This window comes from Ranitomeya variabilis, chromosome 7, assembly GCF_051348905.1.
Source record: "Ranitomeya variabilis isolate aRanVar5 chromosome 7, aRanVar5.hap1, whole genome shotgun sequence".
Taxonomy (NCBI): Eukaryota; Metazoa; Chordata; class Amphibia; order Anura; family Dendrobatidae; genus Ranitomeya; species Ranitomeya variabilis.
Window position 1 is genome coordinate 205,718,766 of NC_135238.1, and position 18,701 is coordinate 205,737,466.

The 18,701-nt window shown below is 45.3% G+C and overlaps 1 protein-coding gene across 1 annotated transcript in view; it reads right to left on the bottom strand.

Moving 5' to 3' along the window:
• The window catches only part of MYO3B (myosin IIIB), a 334,653-nt gene that overhangs the window by 232,206 nt on the left and 83,746 nt on the right, over window positions 1–18,701 (bottom strand). The window contains exon 2 of the mRNA XM_077272741.1: window positions 2,459–2,524. Within this exon, the coding sequence (XP_077128856.1) occupies window positions 2,459–2,524 (66 nt within the window). The remainder of the gene's footprint in view (window positions 1–2,458; window positions 2,525–18,701) is intronic.

An 18,701-nucleotide genomic window follows, 5' to 3' on the forward strand; every position in this document is an offset into this window, starting at 1 on the left:
GTGAGGCCACCAGGCTGTTCTACTAATTTTGCACAAAAGTTGCAAAATTGCCTTGTCACTATCTTTTTCTGCTGAAATAACATAATGTTACAGGGAGTCTTGAGTCTTGACTGTTGACCAACGCTATTAACCTTTGTGGGTCGCAAACTCCCTGAGTAGGATAAAAAGAAGGAATGACACAGGCGGCCAGAATGCATGCTGTGGAGAACGTAAAATAAATAAGTGATTAAGGTTATGTGCACACTGAATTTTTTTTGAGGTTGTCAAAAACAATTACGGTAGTTTTTGGAAACTACTTCAGTAAATGCTCCTTCTTTGGGGAGCTTTTTTTTAAATTAGTTTCCTAGCGTGATTTTGAAGAGTTTTTGATACATTTTGGTAGAGGTTATTTCCTGAAGTGTTATTTCTGCTGAATTTTGATTGCGCAGTGACAAGTTTGGAGTGAATTCCATCAGGAGCCACTTCAAAAAAGAGATTTGCACTTCCTTTTTTCCACATTAAATGTTTTTCAAAACCTAAAGTGGAAAAAAAACCCTCATAAGACAGAACATATGATCAGAAGAGTGATTTTTCAGGCCTCTTTTAGAGTAGACACACTAAAAAAAAACTCAAGAACTCCATATGCAAATAACCTAAGGCTGCCATCACTAATACAAGTTTAAGAATAAGAAAAAACTTACAGGATATTCGGGGCACTGCCAGTAAATGAAGGAAGTCCAAAGTAAGTTATATGAATAGTTTTTATTCTATCTGAGGATTGAGTTGACAAAGGTTATTGCCGAAACGCGCGTCGGGGTGGGCACCTCTTAGCCGGGAGTCTCCTCTTCTACTACTCTTCCATTGCAGCGAGTGTAGCCGACATTATCTTGTGTTTGCTTATCTGCATTGATATTATATATAGGGCACCTCTGCAGTCACACTCCCTCTCCAGTGTTGTGCCTACTATGCACAACCTCCCCAGTTGAACAGTGTACGATCTGGTATTGAAACTAGATCCACACATTTACACAAGGAAAACTTTCCCTATTTTTGTATCACCAATACAAGGGCATTTAGTTATTTGCATGATATTTGTAGAAACATTTTCCAAAGGACTCTTGTGCTTGGAAAATAATCTAACTCAAGCACCTGACATAGCAATAGTATTGATAGGGCATAACACAAAATTCAGTGGTGAATTTGGCCTCTAAAGGCTTGTTCTCATTCATTCAGTCCATCCATCAGTTTTTGCCCCCGATTCGTCAAGAATTCCAATTGTGAAATGCCACATTCTGCATTTTTCTATCTCTCCAGAATTTTGAAGTAGAAACTAGTTTTGATGCTACTTGTGATCCGTTGAGGCAGGAAAAAAGTGATCCTAATGTATCAGATAAATGGAAGTCTGCCTAAGATGAATCTTACTTAAAGGGGACCAGTTATCAGGTCTTATTTTATTACTTCTGCTCCCCTGAGTATTCCATTCTTTGTTTTTGCTTTCCCAAAATATGGGCCTTTATCTTTAGTGCAAATATTTATGGTCTTTACAAGGAGGCGTGGTTCAAAAGATTATCTAGGGGTGTGGCTTTATGCTGCACTGCATAATTACCATATGAGCCACGCCCCCTTAGTGAAGAGCATAAATATTTAGCACTAAATGAAAAGGCCCATAACTCTGGAACCGTGGAAAAAACAACCAAAAAAATTAATATTCAGGACAGGAGCGGGAATAAAATAAGAGTAAAAACTGGCCACTTTTTAAAGGTCCACCCACCAATTTAGTAGAGCGGAGAGAGAATCACTGGCAATGTCAGTGGTCACCTGTGCATAATTACGTTTATGTATCTGAATATAAGAACCATCATTTATTTCTTGACCATATATTAGTTTTGTGCAGAATTTAGCTACGGAATTAACATAGTTGCAATTAATTAAATCCAGAGTAGAATCAGGGCTCATTCACACTTCAGTTTTTCATGGTTGCGTGCTACCAGTGTTTTTCATGGATAGCACTCAATCAAACTTATGATAGTCAACGAGGCTGCCCATAGGACCGTGATTTTTACTGATTGTGTTCCTGCAAAATCGGGGAGGCATGTCCAAGGTTGATCTAAGTCTCAGATCAAACTGAGCATTGGAAAAAATGGCACCGCACTTGGATGCCATCACGTTCAGACTGATAAGAGAGGGTAAAGAAACCTTTTTTTTCTCATTAGAAAAAAAATCATAAAACTGTGAAAAAACTCTGATGAAAATCTGGTGAAACCTCAACCGATTTTTTTCATACGAGGAAAACTCTGATCTGTATAAGCCCTTGGAAAATCCACATCGTGCCTAGATTTTTATTAAACTGTGAGTGGTAAAACTGAACGTTGTTCCAGAATTTCAGTACCGAGACTCCAACAAATACGCAATGTTTAACCCACCATTGTAGATTAGATAGAAAAGTAACATGGCCTTGTAAGTGTGTATAAAGACTTACTGTGCAATAAAGTGGCTGAAGGCTCTGGACCATTGATTGGGATGAAGTAATGTAGGTGGAGGGTTTCTAGAACAAGAAAATGGATGACTATTAGTACAAGCGAAGATATCAGGACGCATCATACACAAGCCAAAACCAATGTTAAAGGGGTTGTGTAGCATTAGAAAAACATGGCTGCTTTTTTTTTTGCCAGCGGTGTGCCTAGGATGTGTCTGTAACTGCAGCTCAGCTGTAATGAAGTCAATGGGGCTGAGCGGCAATACCACTCACAACCCAGGAACTAGCGAGGTGCTGATTTTGGAGGTGAACACCGATGGTTTTTAAACACACTACAACCTCTTTAAGACCTCATTAAGACATCTGATGTTCATGTACGAGTGCTAGCTGTGGTTTTCACGGATATCACTCATGCCTCTGAAGGTCTATGGGGCCATTCACACGTCCGTGATTTTTTTTACGGATCAAAAGAACTGTGGAAAATCACTGAGACATGTCTGATTTTGATGGGAGGATCAGATTAAAAATCAGCAGTGCAAGGCAATGGGTCTGTGAAAAAATCAAAGGTCAAAAATTGTTTTTTTCCTCCACGTACGAGAGAAATTGATGACACTTGGGCCAAACGCTGGTCAAACTCTGATAAGTTTGATTAGAACCTGATCAAAATAATTGATCTGTTTTTCTCGTAAGTGAGAAAAACTGATGTCTGAGTGAGGCCTAAGGGTAATGTAGAATAGTTAAAGGATGCTGTGTCGCCAATTCTACATTCAAGAACACATGGGAAAAAAAACAATCCTATTCCCCTAGGTCTTATGTGGCTGTGATGTCTAGGGATAGATAGTGAGATAAAAAAAAGTATAGAAGGAAACCTGATAAACCCAGTGGTAGCAGATGGAATGGAAGCCACGACATTAGTGTGATGCTCAAAATTATACACATCCACATTAAATTACATTGTAAAGTCTGTTTTCATGATTGAACATGCAGCACATATCATCAATACTAATAGTCTTGTCTGTTGCCTTCAAACTATGGTTGTCTTGTGATGGACAGTTAAGGGACAGTATGGTGCTGCACTGGGCTCGTTTAAGGAGCCTCTGGCACTTTGGTGGACCAGTTCATGTTTGCAAATAATAAAAAAACCTGTTCCATAGCTTTAAAGAGAACCCATCAGCATGATTTTGCAAAGTAAAGACCTGGCTGTAATGGTGCTGTAATACTAGGAAGCCGGCCAAGGAACCAGGAAATCACAGACAGGGAGGAGAAAAAAGAGCCTGAAGACTCACCTCTTCCGACAAGCCTACAGCCTGCAGTGATCCTGAACCTACTGAACCGCCGCACAACCAGCTCTACCCTCTCCTAGTGTATCATCACCCATCCCCTGCAGACTGTGAGCCCTCGCGGGCAGGGTCCTCCCTCCTTGTGTGCCTTGTTTTTGCTCATGTTTAATGTTTGTCTATATTTGCCCCGTACTTCACATGTAAAGCGCCATGGAATAAATGGCGCTATAAAAATGAATAATAATAATAATAATAATAGAAGACCCAGTGCACAGCCTGGCCCCTGTGCACCAAAATCTAATTAGAAGAAAACTTCAAATGGTGATTTTAGAAGAAAAACAAAGCAGATTTCTTCACCCAAGCTATCTATTTACAGTAATCTGTATTACAGCCCCCATTACAGCCATATATTTAGTTTACATTACAAAATCGTGCTGACACGTTCTCTTTAATGGCGTTTTCCCATTTCAGAAAATCTTGAGCTCCACGTTCACTTTTATAAAATAACAAACTGCTCTTTAGTCAGTGTCCCCGATTCCACCGCTTAGTTTTTGGTGCTGCACCCGGGTCCTGGTATTGGTTGCGATGTTAACGCCACATCCACTGCGCAGCAGCCAATCAGTGAGCTCAACGACTTTGCCCATGTTTTGTCAAAAAAAACCTTAAGAGCCGCTGAACTCACTGATTGACTGCCGAGGTGTCGACGTGATATCAGTACTGCAGCCAATACCAGACACCGGGAGCAGCCCCCGAGACTTAACAATCGACCGGGAGAAGCACCAGATCCTCAGCAATGGATTGGAATAAGAACCAGAGACTCAGTGATGGACCTCAGCGATGGACCGAGGTCAGTACCAGAGACTTAGTGATGGACCGGGAGCAGCACCCGAGACTCAGCAGTTGACCGGGAGCAGCACCAGAGACTCAGCAATGGATTGGGAGAAGTCCCAGAGACTCAGTGATGGACCTCAGCAATAGACTGAGGTCAGCACCAGAGACTCAGCAATGGACCGGGAGCAGCACCCGAGACTCAGCAATGGATTGGGAGCAGCACCAGAGACTCAGCAATGGATTGGGAGAAGCCCCAGAGACTCAGTGATGGACCTCAGCGATGGACCAAGGTCAGCACCAGAGGCTCAGCGATGGACCAAGGTCAGCACCAGAGATTCAGTGATGGACCTCAGCGATGGACTGAGGTCAGCACCAGTGGCTCAGCGATGGACCGAGGTCAGCACCAGGGACTCAGTTATGGACCTCAACGATGGACCGAGGTCAGCACCAGAGACTCAGTGATGGACCTCAGCGATGGACCGAGGCCAGCAACAGAGACTCAGCGATGAACCGAGGTCAGCACCAGAGATTCAGCGAAGGACTGAGGTCAGCACCAGAAATTCAGTGATGGACCTCAGCGATGGACCGAGGTCAGCACCAGAGACTCAGCGATGAATCGGAAGAAGCACCAGAGGCTCAGCGATGGAATAAGGTCAACACCAGAGACTCAGTGATGGACCTCAGCGATGGACCGAGGTCAGCACCAGAGACTCAGCGATGGAACAGGGTCAGCACCAGAGGCTCAGCGATGGACCTGGGGATTATGAACAAAGAGCAGTTTGTAATTTTCTAACAAATTGCAGTCAGGGACATAGATTTTTGTAACTGAGACAACCCATTTAAGGGTACACTGGTATGAGCTCTCAATGGCTGTATACAGCAGATTATTCTTATGGAAATATGTGCAGAAAATAAATACAAAAGACAAAACAAGACAAAACAACAGGAAACATGTCATATACACAGGGTTCACCAAAATGTGCAATATCTTATTGATACCAAAAAAAATGTAAACATCAACTTGAAGCACAATATACTCATATTAGCTCACAAGAGAGCTGCACTTCATCTAACCAAAAACATACAGTATAATAGCAATAGGGTACATAAATATGAATAAAAAGAAAGCCAAAAACTGCCTATAGAACATTTTCATATACTGCCAGTCTACTACGTCTGATTGTCCTCCTCCAGTAGGCGTACACTCCCGAAAATTATGCATGTCAGGGCGCACATTTGCTCTGCTTGCACCATTATAGTCTATAGCCCCGACAAAACACATTTCCGGATCCCCTTTTGCAGGGGGTTCGGAAGTAAGCCCCATTGGGGCCATTGAACGAGTGCCGGAATGCAATGTGAATGTACCCTTAAAAATACATTCACTTTTGTTTCAGAAACAAGAACACCAGATGTGTGAGAAATCTGAATATCTTAAATCTTAATCTCTAATCCATATGCATCAGCAAGTACTAGAAATTAGATGATACATTCTCTTGTATCTACCTGTAATCTTAGAAACTGACTTCCAGGGTATGATTGAACTTGTAGTCCTACTGTATCAGAAAGGAACATGCCTGTGATAACCACACAAATTATCTAGGGATATGATTTCAATCAGTTTACGAAAAACTAATGATCTACTCATTGCAATAATATTTTGAAAGCAACTTACAGTGCATAATTACTTTTAGTTCCATTTTTAGCCACAATAGAAAAAGTTTTGTCCAGAGGTCAATTCCGGCATTCCTACCCACTAGAGGTAAACTATTTCTGGGGTAGAAAATAAGTGTTTCACAGATGAAGAGCAAGAGGATAAAAGCAGCACTCACCGGCACTATGGTACGAAAGTTTTCTTTATTGCAGCATGTACACTCACCGGCCACTTTATTAGGTACACCTGTCCAACTTCTTGTTAACACTTAATTTCTAATCAGCCAATCACATGGCGGCAACTCAGTGCATTTAGGCATGTAGACATGGTCAAGACAATCTCCTGCAGTTCAAACCGAGCATCAGTATGGGGAAGAAAGGTGATTTGAGTGCCTTTGAACGTGGCATGGTTGTTGGTGCCAGAAGGGCTGGTCTGAGTATTTCAGAAACTGCTGATCTACTGGGATTTTCACGCACAACCATCTCTAGGGTTTACAGAGAATGGTCCGAAAAAGAAAAAAAATCCAGTGAGCGGCAGTTCTGTGGGCGGAAATGCCTTGTTGATGCCAGAGGTCAGAGGAGAATGGGCAGACTGGTTCGAGCTGATAGAAAGGCAACAGTGACTCAAATCGCCACCCGTTACAACCAAGGTAGGCCTAAGAGCATCTCTGAACGCACAGTGCGTCGAACTTTGAGGCAGATGGGCTACAGCAGCAGAAGACCACACCGGGTACCACTCCTTTCAGCTAAGAACAGGAAACTGAGGCTACAATTTGTACAAGCTCATCGAAATTGGACAGTAGAAGATTGGAAAAACGTTGCTTGGTCTGATGAGTCTCGATTTCTGCTGCGACATTCGGATGGTAGGGTCAGAATTTGGCGTAAACAACATGAAAGCATGGATCCATCCTGCCTTGTATGGAGCATCTTTGGGATGTGCAGCCGACAAATCTGCGGCAACTGTGTGATGCCATCATGTCAATATGGACCAAAATCTCTGAGGAATGCTTCCAGCACCTTGTTGAATCTATGCCACGAAGAATTGAGGCAGTTCTGAAGGCAAAAGGGGGTCCAACCCGTTACTAGCATGGTGTACCTAATAAAGTGGCCGGTGAGTGTATAATGACATCTTCACGGCACAGGGGAGTCTAGCAAGTGAGGAGCGTGCAGGACGGGACAACAGCAGTTTCGCGCTGAACGATAGCGCTTCTACGGGTCCATGTCAGAGAGGAAGTTCCGCCGGGAGAAAAAGGTGAGTGACCCCTCCCCCTGCGTCAAACTCCCAATCGGACTATGGACAAGGTGCAAAGTGCATTAAAATCATTTAAAAACAGAAGGTAACAAACTGATTATTATAACTAAACACATATGGATCTTTTAACCACAGTTCTTATCAGAAATTTCATACTATCCGAGATAACGTAACCTCCTATAACACAAACATAATAATGGTATGAACATTAAGGAGCTATACATATCCCTACAATCTAGATTCCATCTGGGTGCATTTTCAATACATCTCGATAAGCTATAATAGTGATATTTTTTTAATAATAATGGATAAAGATATAACTACATTATCTACAGTTAGGTCCATATATATTTGGACAGAGACAACATTTTTCTAATTTTGGTTATAGACATTACCACAATTAATTTTAAGCAAAACAATTCAGATGCAGTTGAAGTTCAGACTTTCAGCTTTCATTTGAGGGTATCCACATTAAAATTGGATGAAGGGTTTAGGAGTTTCAGCTCCTTAACATGTGCCACCCTGTTTTTAAAGGGACCAAAAGTAATTGGACAGATTCAATAATTGTAAATAAAATGTTCATTTCTAGTACTTGGTTGAAAACCCTTTGTTGGCAATGACTGCCTGAAGTCTTGAACTCATGGACATCACCAGACGCTGTGTTTCCTCCTTTTTGATGCTCTGCCAGGCCTTCACTGTGGTGGTTTTCAGTTGCTGTTTATTTGTGGACCTTTCTGTCTGAAGTTTAGTCTTTAACAAGTGAAATGCTGCTCAATTGGGTTGAGATCAGGTGACTGACTTGGCCATTCAAGAATATTCCACTTCTTTGCTTTAATAAACTCCTGGGTAGGGTTGAGCGACTTTCATTTTTTTAAGATCGAGTCGGGTTTTGTGAAACCCGACTTTGTCCAGAGTCGAGTCGAGTGCAGTCGGCCGATTATCGCTAAAAGTCGGGGATCGACCGAGACACGAAACCCAATGCAAGTCAATGGGGAAGCATAGTCGGCAGTGAGTGGAGGCCAGGAAAACACCTACAGTGCCCATTTTAATGCCAAACACATCCATTCTTGTTTTCTGAAGCTTGTCAATCTTAATTAACTTTATAATAATAGTTGGGCATAGGAAATTGGGGGTCATTTGGCAAAAGTTGTGGGGGGTATGGCTGGTTCAAGGCTTTAGTGGGCCCAGGAAACGTGGACTATGTCACGGCGGTGGAGCAGGGAGAGGTAAGTATTTCAACGTTGCAAGTGCTGTGATCCTGAGCAAGCAGGGGGGGCCCACTCGTTCGCATTGGCACTGGCACAGGGCCCCTCAAAGTACAGCGGTGTGTTTGCACGGCGGGGGCGCCTCCCACCAGCAGCGACACTTTTGTGTACTCTGAGGGGCCCTGTGCCAGTGACGTCGCCAACGAGTATGCCCCCCCCACCTGATGAAGGAACCTGCACTTTCATCTGCACCTTCCTCTTTGTCCCTGTGTAAGGTGGTATAACATGCGGGAAGGGGAACCTTACTTTCAGCAGGGTCAGATTCTGGCTGTGTAGAGTGCAAGGGGAATGTAGTGGTCTAGGTCAATGTACCAGCAGACTCATCTAGCAGTGGCTGGGCAATGGGCAGGCTGAGGAGGAAACAGATATAGGGCCAAAGAATAAAGTAGGCTAAATGCAGTTCAAAATTGGTAACAGGACTAAACAGGCGGCATTGCTTTGTTCAGTGGAGTAGCAAACCCAAGAGCAGCAGACACTGTTTTAAGGGCCCAACCACACTAGTAGGCCAAATGCAGTTTAATATCTGCTACTGTAGGCCAAAAGCCAGAAGGTTGAAGCTCAGCTTTATTCAGTTGAGGTCAACACCAGGCAGGGGCAGACACCGTTAGTAGGCCCTAAACACCATTTTTTTTTTAAAAATAGCTTAATCAGAGCCAGAAGGTAGAAGCACAGCTTTATTCAGTTGAGGACAACACCCGGCAGGGGCAGACACCGTTAGTAGGCCCTAAACACCAATTTAAAAAAAAAAAAAATTGCTTAATCAGAGCCAGAAGGTAGAAGCTCAGCTTTATTCAGTTGAGGACAACACCAGGCAGGGGCAGACACCGTTAGTAGGCCCTAAACACCCTTTTTTTAAAAAAAAAATAGCTTAATCAGAGCCAGAAGGTAGAAGCACAGCTTTATTCAGTTGAGGACAACACCAGGCAGGGGCAGACACCGTTAGTAGGCCCTAAACACCATTTTTTTTTTAAAATAGCTTAATCAGAGCCAGAAGGTAGAAGCTCAGCTTTATTCAGTTGAGGACAACACCAGGCAGGGGCAGACACCGTTAGTAGGCCCTAAACACCATTTTTAAAAAAAAAAAAATAGCTTAATCAGAGCCAGAAGGTAGAAGCACAGCTTTATTGAGTTGAGGACAACTTGAATTAGGGACTGCAGACAGACATACCAGGCTGTTCCCTGTGTGGACCATGCATCCAATACATTAACCCATTGCGCCACAAAGGACACGTAACCTTCCGTGGCCATGCCTACAGGTCCATGTGTCTGTTGTCAGGTGTACCTTTGGAGTCACAGATTGACAGAGTGCATGGACAATGCGGTCTTTAACATGCTGGTGGAGGGGTGGGATGGCTTTTCTCGCAAAAGAATTGTCAACTGGGTAGCTCATAGCGTGGTACAGCATAGTCCAGCATGGCTTTATTAATATTAAATAAAATAAAAAAATAGGCTCTATGCACTGTAAAATAGGTTCAAGGGGTAAACGGGCAGCATTGGTGTGGTCAGTGGAGGAGTATTGCAAGTAGGGACCGCAGACAGGCTAACAAAGGCCTAAAATAACAAATAATAGGCTCATGGCAGTTTTACATCCGTTACATGGATACACAGGCAGCTCAGTGGTCAGCGGAGGAGGAGTATTGCACGTAGGGACCGCAGACAGGCTAACAAAGGCCTAAAATAACAAATAATAGGCTCATGGCAGTTTTACATCCGTTACATGGATACACAGGCAGCTCAGTGGTCAGAGGAGGAGGAGTATTGCACGTAGGGACCGCAGACAGGCTAACAAAGGCCTAAAATAACAAATAATAGGCTCATGGCAGTTTTACATCCGTTACATGGATACACAGGCAGCTCAGTGGTCAGCGGAGGAGGAGTATTGCAAGTAGGGACCGCAGACAGGCTAACAAAGGCCTAAAATAACAAATAATAGGCTCATGGCAGTTTTACATCCGTTACATGGATACACAGGCAACTCAGTGGTCAGCGGAGGAGGAGTATTGCACGTAGGGACCGCAGACAGGCTAACAAAGGCCTAAAATAACAAATAATAGGCTCATGGCAGTTTTACATCCGTTACATGGATACACAGGCAGCTCAGTGGTCAGCGGAGGAGGAGTATTGCACGTAGGGACCGCAGACAGGCTAACAAAGGCCTAAAATAACAAATAATAGGCTCATGGCAGTTTTACATCCGTTACATGGATACACAGGCAGCTCAGTGGTCAGCGGAGGAGGAGTATTGCACGTAGGGACCGCAGACAGGCTAACAAAGGCCTAAAATAACAAATAATAGGCTCATTGCAGTTTTACATCCGTTACATGGATACACAGGCATCTCAGTGGTCAGCGGAGGAGGAGTATTGCACGTAGGGACCGCAGACAGGCTAACAAAGGCCTAAAATAACAAATAATAGGCTCATGGCAGTTTTACATCCGTTACATGGATACACAGGCAGCTCAGTGGTCAGCGGAGGAGGAGTATTGCACGTAGGGACCGCAGACAGGCTAACAAAGGCCTAAAATAACAAATAATAGGCTCATGGCAGTTTTACATCCGTTACATGGATACACAGGCAGCTCAGTGGTCAGCGGAGGAGGAGTATTGCACGTAGGGACCGCAGACAGGCTAACAAAGGCCTAAAATAACAAATAATAGGCTCATGGCAGTTTTACATCCGTTACATGGATACTCAGGCAGCTCAGTGGTCAGCGGAGGAGTATTGCACGTAGGGACCGCAGACAGGCTAACAAAGGCCTAAAAAAACAAATAATAGGCTCATGGCAGTTTTACATCCGTTACATGGATACGCAGGCAGCTCAGTGGTCAGCGGAGGAGGAGTATTGCACGTAGGGACCGCAGACAGGCTAACAAAGGCCTAAAAAAACAAATAATAGGCTCATGGCAGTTTTACATCCGTTACATGGATACACAGGCAGCTCAGTGGTCAGCGGAGGAGGAGTATTGCACGTAGGGACCGCAGACAGGCTAACAAAGGCCTAAAATAACAAATAATAGGCTCATGGCAGTTTTACATCCGTTACATGGATACACAGGCAGCTCAGTGGTCAGCGGAGGAGGAGTATTGCACGTAGGGACCGCAGACAGGCTAACAAAGGCCTAAAATAACAAATAATAGGCTCATGGCAGTTTTACATCCGTTACATGGATACGCAGGCAGCTCAGTGGTCAGCGGAGGAGTATTGCACGTAGGGACCGCAGACAGGCTAACAAAGGCCTAAAAAAACAAATAATAGGCTCATGGCAGTTTTACATCCGTTACATGGATACACAGGCAGCTCAGTGGTCAGCGGAGGAGGAGTATTGCACGTAGGGACCGCAGACAGGCTAACAAAGGCCTAAAATAACAAATAATAGGCTCATGGCAGTTTTACATCCGTTACATGGATACACAGGCAGCTCAGTGGTCAGCGGAGGAGGAGTATTGCACGTAGGGACCGCAGACAGGCTAACAAAGGCCTAAAATAACAAATAATAGGCTCATGGCAGTTTTACATCCGTTACATGGATACACAGGCAGCTCAGTGGTCAGCGGAGGAGGAGTATTGCACGTAGGGACCGCAGACAGGCTAACAAAGGCCTAAAATAACAAATAATAGGCTCATGGCAGTTTTACATCCGTTACATGGATACACAGGCAGCTCAGTGGTCAGCGGAGGAGGAGTATTGCACGTAGGGACCGCAGACAGGCTAACAAAGGCCTAAAATAACAAATAATAGGCTCATGGCAGTTTTACATCCGTTACATGGATACACAGGCATCTCAGTGGTCAGCGGAGGAGGAGTATTGCAAGTAGGGACCGCAGACAGGCTAACAAAGGCCTAAAATAACAAATAATAGGCTCATGGCAGTTTTACATCCGTTACATGGATACACAGGCAGCATTGTGGTCAGTGGAGAAGGATTGCAAGGAGTGTCTGACACAGCTAGTACTCACAAAAAATAAATAGATGTTAATGTCTCGCAAAACAACCCCAAAAAAAAAAAAAATGTGGCATACCTAGGTACAGGGGTGGGCTCATCTGCTGAGTTTCTGACAAAGTAATTTGGGAGTAAATTAGTATTTACTGGTGTCAATATAGGACACTGACCCAGACTACTTTAACTAATATCATACATGTCAACAAATTGGCATTGTTTGACAGTGCCAGCCAGCATTGAATGATGTCAGCGCATAGACTAAACATTGGTGGAGCTGTGCGACATAATTTTGCACGGGGTAGAGCACATTTTGAGCTGGGGGGGGGGACTCTCTTGTGGCTGTCGGTACCGCCCCAGGGCCCCTCATGTTACAACGGTGTGTCTGACGTTGGGTGCGCACCACCACCGCCAGAGACACTACATTGTACTATGAGGGACCCAGTGGCAGTGCCGTCGACCAAAAGCGAGCACACCCACCTCTTCTGACAAACAGCACTGTAACTAACGGGTGCTTGCGCCAAGTGGCGAGACCACGGCCCCGTGGGGGGAGTTTTCCCATTGGGGGAGGTGTAAACATGTCGTATGCTGGTCAAACAGCTGCTGCAAATTAAGAGATTGGAACACTCAGTAAAACCAGTCCACAAGAAAGACCTTTTTATAGAAAAGCTAGGTGTCAGCCGGGAAAGGTGGGGCAAAATAATTTGAAATCCAGGAGTGGTTCATTTTAATGAAGGTGAGATCATCCACATTTTGGGTAGCCAGACGAGTCCTTTTTTCGGTTAATATTGAACCAGCAGCACTGAATACTCTTTCTGATAGCACACTAGCTGCTGGGCAAGCAAGCTCCTGCAACGCATATTCTGCCAATTCAGGCCAGGTGTCTAATTTTGATGCCCAGTAATCAAATGGGAATGACGGTTGAGGGAGAACATCGATAAGGGATGAAAAATACTTAGTAACCATACTGGACAAATGTTGTCTCCTATCACTTTGAATAGATGCTGCAGTACCTGTCCTGTCTGCGGTCATTGCAAAATCACTCCACAACCTGGTCAGAAAACCCCTCTGTCCAACGCCACTTCTGATCTGTGCACCTCTAACACCTCTGCCATGTAGCCCCCTGCAGCTTGTGTGAGAACCGTCACCGGCGCTGTGTGCTGGGAATGCCTGAATCAAATGGTCTACCAGAGTAGCTTGTTTGGTTGGTATACTGCCTGCCCGTCTATGTGTATCCTCCCACAAAAACATATCAGCACGCCTCTGTTCGCACAGTCTCTGAAGCATGTGCAGCGTGGAGTTCCACCTTGTTGCAACGTCGATGATTAGGCGATGCTGGGGAAGGTTCAAAGACCGCTGATAGTTCTGCATACGGCTGGAGTGTACGGGCGAACGGCGGATATGCGAGCAAAGTCTGCGCACTTTGAGGAGCAGGTCGGGTAACCCCGGGTAACTTTTCAGGAAGCACTGCACCACCAGGTTTAAGGTGTGAGCCAGGCAAGGAATGTGTTTCAGTTGGGAAAGGGCTATGGCAGCCATGAAATTCCTTCCGTTATCACTCACAACCTTGCCTGCCTCAAGATGTACAGTGCCCAGCCATGACTGAGTTTCATTCTGCAAGAACTCGGACAGCACTTCCGCGGTGTGTCTGTTGTCACCCAAACACTTCATTGCCAATACAGCCTGCTGACGCTTGCCACTAGCTGTCCCATAATGGCACGCCTGGTGTGCAACAGTGGCAGCCGCGGATGGAGTGGATGTGCGACTGCGGTCTGTGGACGAGCTCTCGCTTCTGCATGAGGAGGAGGAAGAGGAGGAGGGGGGGCGAACGCCTACAGCCAACTCTTTCCTTGACCGTGGGCTAGGCAAAACTGTCCCAATATTGCTGTCCCCTGTGGACCCTGCATCCACCACATTCACCCAGTGTGCCGTGATGGACACGTAACGTCCCTGACCATGCCTACTGGTCCATGCATCTGTTGTCAGGTGCACCTTTGTAGTCACAGACTGCCTGAGTGCATGGACGATGCGGTCTTTAATATGCTGTTGGAGGGCTGGGATGGCTTTTCTAGAAAAGAAGTGCCGACTGGGTAGCTCGTAGCGTGGTACAGCGTAGTCCATCAGCGCTTTGAAAGCTTCGCTTTCAACTAACCGGTAGGGCATCATCTCTAATGAGATTAGTCTTGCAATGTGGGCGTTCAAACCCTTTGTACGCGGCTGCGAGGATGAGTACTTCCTTTTCCTAACAAGAGTCTCATGTAGGGTGAGCTGGACTGGAGAGCTGTAGATCGTGGAACTAGCGGTGGTGCCGGTGGACATGGGTGAGTGAGAGAGGGTTGGAGATGGTATTCTTGCCGGTGCCCTACATGCAGTGTTTCCTACTGCAAACCTGGTGATTCCCTGACTGCTTTGGCCTGGCGACGAAAGCTGCACAGATACTGCAGGTGGTGCGGGAAATGGGGGGTGGACAGTGAGAGAAGGGATGTAGCGTTGCTGACTAGCTTCATTGGCCGAGGGTGCTGCAACCTTTAGGGACGTTTGGTAGTTAGTCCAGGCTTGCAAATGCATGGTGGATAAGTGTCTATGCATGCAACTTGTATTTAGACTTTTAAGATTCTGACCTCTGCTTAAGGTAGTTGAACATTTTTGACAGATGACTTTGCGCTGATCATTTGGATGTTGTTTAAAAAAATGCCAGACTGCACTCTTTTTACTATCGGATACCTTTTCAGGCATTGCAGACTGAGCTTCTTTAACCGGATGGCCATGCTGTCCTCCAACTGGTTTTGGTTTTGCCACGCGTTTGTGGCCAGATACGGGCCCGGTAGATGGAACCTGTTGTGATGTTGATGCCTGCTGCGGCTCCTCCTCCTCCGCTTCAGAACTACTGCCGCCTGCACCCTGTTCCCCCAATGGCTGCCAATCGGGGTCCACAACTGGGTCATCTATGACCTCCTCTTCTATGTCGTGTGCAACTTCATCTGTGTCACCGTGTAAGCCGGTGGTATAGCGTTTGTGACAGGGCACCATAGTCTCCGCTGGGTTTGATTCTGCCTCAGTACACTGCGAGGGCAATGTTCTGGTCTTAGTCAAAGGAACAGCATAGTAATCTGGCTGTGGCTGTGCATCTGTGCACTCCATGTCCGATTCAACTTCTAATGGGCATGGCCTGTTAACTGTTTCACTGTCTAACCCAGGAACGGTATGTGTAAAGAGCTCCATGGAGTAACCTGTTGTGTCGACTGACGCATCCTTCACTGTTGTTCTGGGTGAAGGACACAAGGAAGCGACTTGTTCCTGACCGGGAGCATCCACAGACGATGCACTGCTCTGACATTTGGCACTTTCCGAGGAGGAGGCGAAAGAGCTAGAGGCAGAGTCAGCAATGAAAGCCAATACTTGTTCCTCCTGCTCCGGCTTCAAAAGTGGTTTTCCTACTCCCAGAAAAGAGAGCGTTCGAGGCCTTGTGTAGCCCGACAACGAACCTGGCTCAACAACTCGAGACTTAGGTGCTGTACTGCTTTTACTACCACCACCTGATGCTCCACCACCACCATCATTACCAGCTGAGAATGACCGCCCACGGCCACGACCTCTTCCACTAGACTTCCTCATTGTTTGCAAAACGTAACCAAAGTAGCGCTATTTGTTACTGTAAAACAACTTATAAGGTGAACTCAAACTTCTGTAGGAATTATATATACCTTTATAGGTGCCTGACACTGAAAGGAAAATCAGGCCCAATGTTACACACTAGGTTTTCTGTGCCCCAATAATTTGAGACAGATGGCACCCACAGGACTGGCACGGAGGCAGACTTGCCAATATTTATATCCCACCAACTTTTTTTTTTTGAAAAGGGAGAATTTAGCCAAAAAAAAAAAAAAAGAAGAAGTATCACACAGTGGTTTATTTCGGTGCCACACAATGAGAGAGATGCCACCCACAGCAATGGCACGGAGGCAGACTTGCCGATATTTATCTGCCACTAATAACTTTTTTTTTTGAAAAGGGAGAATTTAGCCCAAAAAAAAAAAAAAGGCCAAGTATCACACAGTGGTTTTTTCGGTGCCACACAATGAGAGAGATGACACCCACAGCAATGGCACGGAGGCAGACTTGCCTATATTTATCTCCCACTAATAACTTTTTTTTTTTGAAAAGGGAGAATTTAGCCAAAAAAAAAAAAAAAAGAAGTATCACACAGTGGTTTATTTCGGTGCCACACAATGAGAGAGATGCCACCCACAGCAATGGCACGGAGGCAGACTTGCCTATATTTATCTCACACTAATAACTTTTTTTTTTGAAAAGGGAGAATTTAGCCAAAAAAAAAAAAAAATAAGTATCACACAGTGGTTTATTTCGGTGCCACACAATGAGAGAGATGACACCCACAGCAATGGCACGGAGGCAGACTTGCCAATCTTTATCTCCCTGCAGTTATCTCAGAAAAGTATGGCAGGCAGCTAGAAAAAGGACTGCTGCACACTAAAGTGTGGACAAAAACACAAGATAGCTGTGCAGAAAGGAAGGAAATACAGGATTTGTGCTTTGAAAAAAGCAGTTGGTTTACACAGCGGCGTACACACAGGCACAGCAACGCAGCTATCAGGGTCAGGGACCCTTCTAGTGCAGCCCAATGAGCTACAGCGCTGAGGAAAAAAAATGTAGCTTCCACTGTCCTGCAATCAAAAGGTGGTGTTGGACAGTGGAAATCGCTACAGCACAAGCGGTTTGTAGCTTGATGTACCCTGCCTATCACTATCCCTGCTTCTGAAGAAGCTGCAGCAACCTCTCCCTACGCTCAGATCAGCAGCAGTAAGAAGGCGGTCGGCGGGAACGCCCCTTTATAGCCCCTGTGACGCCGCAGAAAGCAAGCCAATCACTGCAATGCCCTTCTCTAAGATGGTGGGGACTGAGATCTATGTCATCACGCTGCCCACACTCTGCGTCCACCTTCATTGGCTGAGAAATGGCGCTTTTAGCGTCATCGAAACGCGACTTTGGCGCGAAAGTCGCGTACCGCATGGCCGATGCAACGCTGGGATCGGCTCGGTTTCATGAGACGCCGACTTTGCCAAAAGTCGGCGACTTATGAAAATGAACGATCCGTTTCGCTCAACCCTACTCCTGGGTTGCTTTGGCTTTATGTTTTGAGTCATTGTCCATCTGTAGTATGAAACGACGACCAATCAGTTTGGCTGCATTTGGCTGGATCTGAGCACACAGTATGTCTCTGAATACCTCAGAATTCATTCGGCTGCTTCTGTCCTGTGTCACATCATCAATAAACACTAGTGACCCAGTGCCACTGGCAGCCATGCATGTCCAAGCCATCACACTGCCTCCGCCATGTTTTACAGATGATGTGGGATGCTTTGGATCATGAGCTGTACCACGCCTTCGCCATACTTTTCTCTTTCCATCATTCTGGTAGAGGTTGATCTTGGTTTCATCTGTCCAAAGAATGTTCTTCCAGAAGTGTGCTGGCTTTTTTAGATGTTTTTTTAGCAAGTTGCAGTCTAGCCTTTTTATTCTTGATGCTTATGAGTGGCTTGCACCGTGCACTGAACCCTCTGTATTTACTTTCATGCAGTCTTCTCTTTATGGTAGATTTGGATATTGATACGCCGACCTCCTGGAGAGTGTTGGTCACTTGGTTGGCGGTTGTGAAGGGGTTTCTCTTCACCATGGAGATAATTCTGCAATCATCCACCACTGTTGTCTTCCGTGGGCGCCCAGGTCTTTTTGCATTGATGAGTTCACCAGTGCTTTCTTTCTTTCTCAGGATGTACCAAACTGTAGATTTTGCCACTCCTAATATTGTAGCAATTTCTCGGATGGGTTTTTTCTGTTTTCGCAGCTTAAGGATGGCTTGGTTCACCTGCACGGAGAGCTCCTTTGACCGCATGTTTACTTCACAGCAAAACCTTCCAAATGCAAGCACCACACCTCAAATCAACTCCAGGCCTTTTATCTGCCTAATTGAGAATGGCAAAACGAAGGGATTGCCCACACCTGTCC